This window comes from Pseudophryne corroboree, chromosome 2 (genome assembly GCF_028390025.1).
Source record: "Pseudophryne corroboree isolate aPseCor3 chromosome 2, aPseCor3.hap2, whole genome shotgun sequence".
Lineage (NCBI taxonomy): Eukaryota > Metazoa > Chordata > Amphibia > Anura > Myobatrachidae > Pseudophryne > Pseudophryne corroboree.
The window spans coordinates 167,375,102-167,385,497 of record NC_086445.1 but is presented as its reverse complement, the minus strand read 5'-3'; the positions used below and the strand labels follow the sequence as shown (position 1 = coordinate 167,385,497).

General features: G+C 44.0%; 1 protein-coding gene across 1 annotated transcript in view; it reads right to left on the bottom strand.

Moving 5' to 3' along the window:
• Positions 1–235: 235 nt before the first annotated feature.
• Positions 236–10,396, bottom strand: part of KPNA3 (karyopherin subunit alpha 3) — a 193,697-nt gene continuing 183,536 nt past the window's right edge. Inside the window, exon 17 of the mRNA XM_063951971.1 lies at positions 236–3,591. Within this exon, the coding sequence (XP_063808041.1) occupies positions 3,493–3,591 (99 nt within the window). The 3' untranslated portion in view covers positions 236–3,492. The remainder of the gene's footprint in view (positions 3,592–10,396) is intronic.

Here is a 10,396-nt window from a genome sequence, read left to right as displayed (position 1 = left end):
TTGGTTGCTGTGGACAGCTTCCTCTCTAGGTGGTTTTCTATCTCCCCCATAGTCTTTAAGCAGACACGTATGCTTCTTGACCAACTGATGCTGTGTAGAGTGCACTCCTGGAATCCCATGGAACGTTTCTGGCTGTCCTCCACCTGTTCGTCTGACAAACCAACGAACAGACACAATCAGTCATAGTTATACATAAAGGACTCCGTATGCAAATCAAACACCACACACAAAGGAATAGTATATAGTATTTGATAGCAGCTTTTTATTGGTTACAAAACCTAAGCCCATATACAAAATTAGGAACACATTTTGATGCCTCTTTTGAAATAACATTTTAGTCTATTTAACAAGTTAATTAAAAAAAAAAAAAATGAAAAAGAAATTATGCATTTTTCAAACACTGTTCTGAAAAAGAAAAAGTGCAGCAATATTCTTTGTTTTTGTAACTATCAGATAATGCAATCCCTACCAAAACTTAATAAGGTCACAAGGGAGGAAAGCTACCTAAAAACACTTCTAAGGCTTTAAAGTGTAACACTGGCCTACTCCATGAAGGCAGCCATTTTGTGGGCTTACATAACATGTAGGGGCAGATGCGATTAGCAGCAAGCTCCCTTTGTAGCCTTGCACACTTCCAGGTATGGCGGTAGGTAAAACAGCGCATATGTTTGCTTGCGCACAAAAACAAGCGATGTCCCTCACCGGTATCCCATAGAGTCTCACTGCACGAAGGTTCCTACCAGATGAACACTGGACAGCTCACACAATGGCAGCTACAGGTACACCTTAAAGTAGTCATGTACATTTTAAAGTTTCTATAAGCTCAAAGAGGAAAGAAAATAAATAGTAAGAAATATATGCCAATGAAGTTTTTATTACGCAGAAACTTCTCCCTAGGCAGAACAGAGGACAAATGTCGCTTATATATATCACCTTTGTACAAATTAGAAAGTGGGGAAAAAAATATATAACGAAGAAAAAACAAATGTAACAATACAAAAATAGCACTGAGATTTCTTCTTATTATGTGACCGTATCAAGTTCTGCTATAAACTGTCTACCTTAAGTAACACACCACACATTTTACACTATTGTGTGAATGGGATGCAGCTATGTTAAAAAGCCAGCTCTAAAATTCTCAGGATGGGGGAGGAAAGAAAAAAAGGCACAATGAACTTCAACTCAATTTTTTATGTGCACAAGAGTTGAAAAAAGTTTTGAGCCACCTTAAAGAGAAAGTGAATCTAAAATTTATAAAACCTATAAATAATCAGAGGCCAGACCGCTATATTAAAACAGATTCTCTAGCAAGTAAAAATCTTGCAGTTTAAACATACGCTTGTATCCATCTTGGGATACAAGACAAACCCCACCCCCCTCTTTAAAGTGGCTCCACCTTGGCAGATATATATATATATATTGTAATGAATGCACACCTGCTGTGTTGTTCAGAAGTGAAAGGATTTAAAGGAAAGCTGATCCACAATTTTGGATGGCATTTCTTCTCGTTATCACAGTAAACACAACCCAAGTCTGCTAATTAAAAAAAGTAGTTTTAATTTAAACTATCCCTTCACATCAAAGCATCAGAAACGTCACACGCAATAAACTGCGTCCTAGTGTTGCTGTTACAAAATGTTTCTATTCACTCAGGTAATTGTAGCTCCCACCAAAAAAAAAAAAACAAAAAACAAAAAAAAAAACAAAACAAAAAAATATATATAGTATATGCATATCGGGAATTCTGAGTTTCTGAAAGCAACAAAGCCATTCAAATATATAACACCATATCATGGTCTGACCAGATTCGGAACATTACCATTGGCATGAATCCGGTTTAACAAATTAAATAATCTTAGCTTCTTAAGCCTGTCATAATATGAGGTTATTTAAAGAGCACTGTACAGCCCAAAGAACAGTATTATGCCAGTACCTCAGAGAAGCCTAGAACATTACTGGCTAATAGCCAGAGGTGCAACGCTGCCCCCTTGATCCAGGTATACATATGATTAAATTAGCCCTATATTATTTCTTTTTTAACCAATTTATGGTGGACACATAGGAAAACTGTTCAAATAGGTAACGAAGTAGAACACACACAAAAAAGAAAGTGTCGCCTATATACTGTAGCTCTTATCAGATTTTATACTGTATTAGAAAATAAAAAAAAGGTCAATGTCTGGTTGCTATGGGTTACCCGTGGAACAATTTGTTAGACACCTGCCGTAATCAGCTTACAGCATTTAGGGTGTCTATAGAACAGGCTTGGCCAACTGCTGAACTACAATACCCAGCAAGGTCTGACTGCCCATACACGGCAGAAGGCTACAGCTTACAAGCTCTTGCATGGATAGTTCTTGTTTTGCTGCCAACCACACTCTCAAAAGCACTTTTCACAAAGTAGAAATTGACGATTTACAGTAAACATGAAAAGCTCCACAAGTTTGACCCCAATTATAAAAATAATAATAATTAAAAAAAAAAAAAATCAATCACCTATAGCCACCTAAGCAAAACATGACATACCGATGTCTACTGACAGATGAAAGCAAGGTTTCGGTTCCCCTCCCATGCTATTTAGGAGATCTTGTATGTCGCAATCTCTGTATTAACCTAGATTTCAGGGACACTTGCTTTCAGCTTGAGACCATGTGTATATGCGACGGGTTCTAAAGCTCAGAGGAAACTCCATGCACAGCTTTTGGTTACTTCAAGAACAGCAGGAAAAAAACAATAGTTGGAGTGGTTCGGACAGGGCGCGATGTCCAATGAAACAGCAAAGCGTTTTGCTTTTCAATCAGTTCCATTTCCCAATCCTGACTTGGGAGGCGGTTTGGGAAATACTAAATAAGAGACATGATTACAGTTTTCTCTTAAACAGATTTTTTTTTGTCAATAATTCACCCAAGTTAATTTTTTTTTATTCAGTTTCGTGAATGAAATCTTTTGGCTTGCATGGTTTGTTTGTTTTTCCCAATAAATTTATAATTCCTCAAAATATGAAAATGTCTATGGAGGAAGATGAAGGATCGATATTAGACCGTACTCTTGCAGAGTCTTCCACAAAGTATGCATTATCGCAAAGTCTTCATGTACAGTGCACCAGGTTCAAAGAAGAAGAAGAAAAAAAAGCTACTTTTCCACAAAAAGCTGATATGCCATCACTATGTAATTATTGAAAAAAACAAAAAGAAAATAACAAAAACAAAAGGGTTGAATGTTGTGGCAGTCAGCACACAGTGCCAAATGGAAAAGGTAAAAAATACAGCTGGGACTGTTAGAATTTCAACGAAAACCAAGCTCATGCATATGCAATTACAGTCCGTGTGAAGGTGACGTTTGGCAACTGCAAGTGACAGATACATGATTCGCTTTAGAAGCATCAATAAGAAGAGGCGTGTATCTTGTAATCTTTCAGGGATTTCTTCAACTGGTGGAAGTCTGGTGGTGCTATATGTTTTTGGACAGAAAAAAAGCTGCACTGCAACATACTTAGAAGTTAAATTCTTTTGTCTGAAGGTTGGTTGACGGCTCAAAGTTGTAGGTACCTTCCTGGGTGGCTCCAGGAATGAGGCTTTGATCTTCATCAATCTGCATATGGGGAAAAAAAAAATATATATAAGTATAAATATATCCACTTACTTGTACTTAAGAATACAGACAATAATACATTTAGTGGCAGAGACACACCGACGTTGGAGGCCATTTTTATCACCCTGGGAGACGTGCTAATCAGTGGTGTTGCCTTTAGCAACCATACAGTATACTGTGCTTTGTATCTGAATTGTGAAAATTAAAGGAAGCAACTGCTTTCTATGAGCATTGCTAACTTTTCTGTTATCACCATGAAAAGAACTTCTTGGGTTAAATGCAATAGCTTGTGATATACACGTGAAAGCAGGATTTTGATGGATTTAAAGCAAGATATTTTAAAAAGGCAAACCCAGGGTTGTATAAATCATTAAACATGCACATCAATGCAATACCAAGTATAAACATCCATCCAAAAATATACTGGTAGGTTAATTTGATTTACATTGAACTGACACTGGTAGCGGGTGTGGTAAAAAGTGTCTGTGCCACCACTGGGGCAGGGACATTTGTGAATGATTAAATGTTGGTGATAAAGGTTGGAGAGTGAGTAAACGGTTGGTGATATAGAATAATAAAAATTAGCTACATATAAAGGATCCTATGTGCAAGGACTGAGACAGCCAGTATCTATAGACGCTGCAATCATGTTTTGCGCTTCTTTAGACGCTACCATCAGTCGCACCATTGAAACTTTCACCAGCCCTATGCTAGCTGCAGATCATCTGAGTATGGCCTCCAATGTGATTCAGCGTTTCTGTACACAATCACTATCAGCAACATGCCAATACTACGGTACCTTTGCAACTAGTTAGCCAACCTCCTGTAACCACGTAGGGAAGCCCAACACATTTCTAAAACACTTCAAGGTGAGTGCGTCAGAATCTGTACGAACACATCAGGACGCATGTGCTGTGCAACACAGATGCATGCACAGACTAAATATCCATTGGCCCCAACAAGAAAAAACACACACATATTGGCCTCACCGGAAAAAAAAAAAACATTGGCTCCCACAGGAAATTAAATATCCACAGCATCCCCACCCCACAGGACAAATGCATACAAATTGGCCCATAGAGTGAACAATAAAACACATTGGCCCCCCCAAAAAAACACACACTGGACCTACAGAAAAAAAAACCCACATTGACCAACACAGGAAAAATAATAAAAACACATTGGCTTTCAGAAGAAAAATAAAAACTAATTGATGACAGGAAAAAGAAACAACACACTGACCACCGTGGGGGAAAAAAACAACAACATTGGCCCCCACAGAAAACACATTGGCCCCAACAGGGGAAAAAACCCCACACACATTGATCCCCAACAGGACAAATCTAAAAACATTATCAGCACAGTAAATAATAAAACACATTGGCCCCTACATAGAAAAAAATAAGATTTTAAACCTACCGGTAAATCTTTTTCTCGTAGTCCGTAGAGGATGCTGGGGACTCCGTAAGGACCATGGGGATAGACGGGCTCCGCAGGAGACATGGACACTTTAAGAAAGACTTTAGGAATGGATGTGCACTGGCTCCTCCCTCTATGCCCCTCCTCCAGACCTCAGTTAGAGAAACTGTGCCCAGAGGAGACGGACAGTACGAGGAAAGGATTTTTGTTAATCCAAGGGCAAGATTCATACCAGCCACACCAATCACACCGTACAACTTGAGATATACTAACCAGTTAACAGTATGAAAACAACTTAGCATCAGTTCAAGACCGATGAAAACTATAACATAACCCTTATGTAAGCAAAACTATATACAAGTCTTGCAGAAGTAGTCCGCACTTGGGACGGGCGCCCAGCATCCTCTACGGACTACGAGAAATAGATTTACCGGTAGGTTTAAAATCTTATTTTCTCTTACGTCCTAGAGGATGCTGCGGACTCCGTAAGGACCATGGGGATTATACCAAAGCTCCCAAACGGGCGGGAGAGTGCGGATTACTCTGCAGCACCGATTGAGCAAACAGGAGGTCCTCCTCAGCCAGGGTATCAAACCTTTAGAATTTTGCAAAGGTGTTTGAACCCGACCAAGTAGCAGCTCGGCACAGCTGTAGTGCCGAGACCCCCCGGGCAGCCGCCCAAGAAGAGCCCACCTTCCTAGTGGAATGGGCCTTAACCGATTTTGGTAACGGCAATCCAGCCGTAGAATGAGCCTGCTGAATCGTGTTACAGATCCAGCGAGCAATAGTCTGCTTTGAAGCAGGGGCGCGAACCTTGTTGGCCGCATATAGGACAAACAGTGCTTCTGTTTTTCTGACTCTAGCCGTTCTGGCCACGTAAATTTTCAAAGCCCTGACTACATCAAGGGACTCGGAATCCTCCAAGTCGCGCGTAGCCACAGGCACCACAATAGGTTGGTTCATATGAAAAGATGACACCACCTTAGGCAAGAATTGAGGGCGGGTCCGCAATTCGCTCTATCCATATGTAAAACTAGATAGGGGCTTTTATGAGACAAAGCCGCCAATTCCGACACTCGCCTAGCCGAAGCCAAGGCTAACAACATGACCACTTTCCAAGTGAGATATATCAACTCCACCGTTTGAAGTGGTCCAAACCAGTGCGACTTAAGGAAACTCGACACCACGTTAAGGTCCCAAGGCGCCACCGGAGGTACAAAAGGAGGCTGAATATGCAGCACTCCCTTTACAAAAGTCTGTACTTCTGGGAGAGAAGCCAATTCTTTTTGAAAGAAAATGGATAAGGCCGAAATCTGAACCTTAATGGAACCTAATTTTAGGCCCAAATTCACTCGTTTGTAGGAAGTGAAAGAAACGGCCCAGATGGAATTCTTCCGGAGGAGCATTCCTGGCCTCACACCAAGCAACATATTTTCGCCATAGACGGTGATAATGTTTAGCTGTCACGTCCTTCCTAGCCTTTATCAGAGTAGGAATGACCTCATCCGGAATGCCCTTTTCCGCCGTCAAACGCAGCCGCGGTAAGTCTTGGAACAGACAGGGCCCCTGTTGCAACAGGTCCTGTCGTAGAGGAAGAGGCCACGGATCTTGTGTGAGAATTTTCCAGTAGATCCAGATACCAGGTCCTTCGTGGCCAATCTGGAACAATGAGAATTGTCTGTACTCCTCTTTTCCTTATTATTCTCAACACCTTTGGGATGAGAGGAAGAGGAGGAAACACATAGACCGACTGGAAGACCCACGGTGTCACTAGGGCGTCTATAGCTACCGCCTGAGGGTCTTTTGATCTGGCGCAATACCTCTGCAGCTTTTTGTTGAGGCGGGATGCCATCATGTCTATCTGGGGCAGTCCCCACTGACTTGCAATCTGTTAGAAGACTTCCTGATGAAGTCCCCACTCTCCTGGATGGAGATCGTGTCTGCTGAGGAAGTCTGCTTCCCAGTTGTCCACTCCCGGAATGAAAACTGCTGACAGTGTGCTTACATGATTTTCCGCCCAGCGAAGAATCCTGGCGGCTTCCGCCATTGCCACTCTGCTCCTTGTGCCGCCTTGGCGGTTTACATGAGCCACTGCGGTGATGTTGTCTGACTGGATCAGAACTGGTCGGTCGCGCAGTAAGGTCTCCGCTTGACGTAGGGCGTTGTATATGGCCCTCAGTTCCAGGATGTTGATGTGAAGACAAGTCTCCTGACTTGACCAAAGACCTTGGAAGTTTCTTCCCTGCGTGACTGCTCCCCAACCTCGGAGGCTCGCGTCCGTGGTCACCAGGATCCAGTCCTGAATGCCGAACCTGCGGCCTTCTAAAAGGTGAGCACTCTGTAGCCACCACAGGAGAGATACCCTGGCTCTGGGGGACAGGGTGATCAACTGATGAATTTGTAGATGTGACCCGGACCACTTGTCCAATAGGTCCCATTGGAAAGTCCTCGCATGGAACCTGCCGAAGGGAATGGCTTCGTATGATGCCACCATCTTTCCCAGGACTCGAGTGCAGTGATGCACTGACACCTGTTTTGGCTTCAATAAAATCCTGACTAGAGTCATGAGTTCCTGAGCTTTTTCTATCGGAAGATAAACCCTTTTCTGGTCTGTATCCAGAATCATGCCCAAGAAAGTCAGACGAGTCGTAGGAACCAACTGCGACTTCGGGATATTGAGAATCCAGCCGTGTTGCTGTAACACCTTCAGTGAAAGTGATACGCTGTTCAGCAACTGCTCTCTTGATCTCGCTTTTATGAGGAGATCGTCCAAGTACGGGATAATTGTGACACCTTGCTTGCGCAGGAGCACCATCAATTCCGCCATTACCTTGGTGAAAATCCTCGGGGCCGTGGAAAGCCCAAACGGCAACGTCTGAAATTGGTAATGACAATCCTGTACCGCAAATCTCAGGTACGCCTGATGAGGTGGATAAATGGGAACATGAAGGTATGCATCCTTTATGTCCAGAGGTACCATAAAATCCCCCCCTTCCAGGCTGGCGATGACCGCTCGTAGCGATTCCATCTTAAACTTGAACCTTTTCAAGTATAGGTTCAGGGATTTTAAATTTAAAAATAAGATTTTACTTACCGATAAATCTATTTCTCGTAGTCCGTAGTGGATGCTGGGACTCCGTCAGGACCATGGGGATTAGCGGCTCCGCAGGAGACAGGGCACAAAAATAAAAGCTTTAGGACTAGGTGGTGTGCACTGGCTCCTCCCCCTATGACCCTCCTCCAAGCCTCAGTTAGGATACTGTGCCCGGACGAGCGTACACAATAAGGAAGGATTTTGAATCCCGGGTAAGACTCATACCAGCCACACCAATCACACCGTACAACCTGTGATCTGAACCCAGTTAACAGTATGACAAACGTAGGAGCCTCTGAACAGACGGCTCACAACAATAACAACCCGATTTTTTTGTAACAATAACTATGTACAAGTATTGCAGACAATCCGCACTTGGGATGGGCGCCCAGCATCCACTACGGACTACGAGAAATAGATTTATCGGTAAGTAAAATCTTATTTTCTCTGACGTCCTAGTGGATGCTGGGACTCCGTCAGGACCATGGGGATTATACCAAAGCTCCCAAACGGGCGGGAGAGTGCGGATGACTCTGCAGCACCGAATGAGAGAACTCCAGGTCCTCTTTAGCCAGGGTATCAAATTTGTAGAATTTTACAAACGTGTTCTCCCCCGACCACGTAGCTGCTCGGCAGAGTTGTAATGCCGAGACCCCTCGGGCAGCCGCCCAAGATGAGCCCACCTTCCTTGTGGAATGGGCCTTGATAGATTTAGGCTGTGGCAGGCCTGCCACAGAATGTGCAAGTTGAATTGTGCTACAAATCCAACGAGCAATCGTCTGCTTAGAAGCAGGAGCACCCAGCTTGTTGGGTGCATACAGTATAAACAGCGAGTCAGATTTTCTGACTCCAGTCGTCCTTGAAATATATATTTTCAATGCCCTGACAACGTCCAGCAACTTGGAATCCTCCAAATCGCTAGTAGCCGCAGGCACCACAATAGGCTGGTTCAGGTGAAACGCTGAAACCACCTTAGGCAGAAACTGAGGACGCGTCCGCAGTTCTGCCCTGTCCGAATGGAAAATCAGATATGGGCTTTTATACGATAAAGCCGCCAATTCTGACACTCTCCTGGCTGAAGCCAGGGCCAGTAGCATGGTTACTTTCCATGTAAGATATTTCAAATCCACCGATTTGAGTGGCTCAAACCAATGGGATTTGAGAAAATCCAAAACTACATTAAGATCCCACGGAGCCACTGGGGGCACAACCGGGGGCTGTATATGTAGTACTCCTTTTACAAAAGTCTGGACTTCAGGAACTGAAGCCAATTCTTTCTGGAAGAAAATCGACAGGGCCGAAATTTGAACCTTAATGGACCCTAATTTGAGGCCCATAGACAATCCTGTTTGCAGGAAATGTAGGAATCGACCCAGTTGAAATTCCTCCGTCGGGGCCTTCCTGGCCTCACACCACGCAATATATTTTCTCCAAATGCGGTGATAATGTTGTGCAGTCACCTCCTTCCTGGCTTTTACCAGGGTAGGGATGACCTCTTCCGGAATGCCTTTTTCCCTTAGAATTCGGCGTTCAACCGCCATGCCGTCAAACGCAGCCGCGGTAAGTCTTGGAATAGACACGGTCCCTGCTGAAGCAGGTCCCGTCTTAGAGGTAGAGGCCACGGATCTTCCGTGAGCATCTCCTGAAGTTCCGGGTACCAAGTTCTTCTTGGCCAATCCGGAGCCACGAGTATCGTTCTTACTCCCCTTTGCCGTATAATTCTCAGTACTTTTGGTATGAGAGGCAGAGGAGGAAACACATACACTGACTGGAACACCCACGGTGTTACCAGAGCGTCCACAGCTATTGCCTGAGGGTCTCTTGACCTGGCGCAATACCTGTCCAGTTTTTTGTTGAGGCGGGACGCCATCATATCCACCTTTGGTTTTTCCCAACGGTTCACAATCATGTGGAAGACTTCTGGATGAAGTCCCCACTCTCCCGGGTGTAGATTGTGTCTGCTGAGGAAGTCCGCTTCCCAGTTGTCCACTCCCGGAATGAACACTGCTGACAGTGCTATCACATGATCTTCCGCCCAGCGAAGAATCCTTGCAGCTTCTGCCATTGCCCTCCTGCTTCTTGTGCCGCCCTGTCTGTTTACGTGGGCGACTGCCGTGATGTTGTCCGACTGGATCAACACCGGCTGACCCTGAAGCAGGGGTTTTGCCAGGCTTAGAGCATTGTAAATCGCTCTTAGCTCCAGTATATTTATGTGAAGAGACATCTCCAGGCTTGACCACACTCCCTGGAAGTTTCTTCCCTGTGTGACCGCTCCCCAGCCTCTCAGACTGG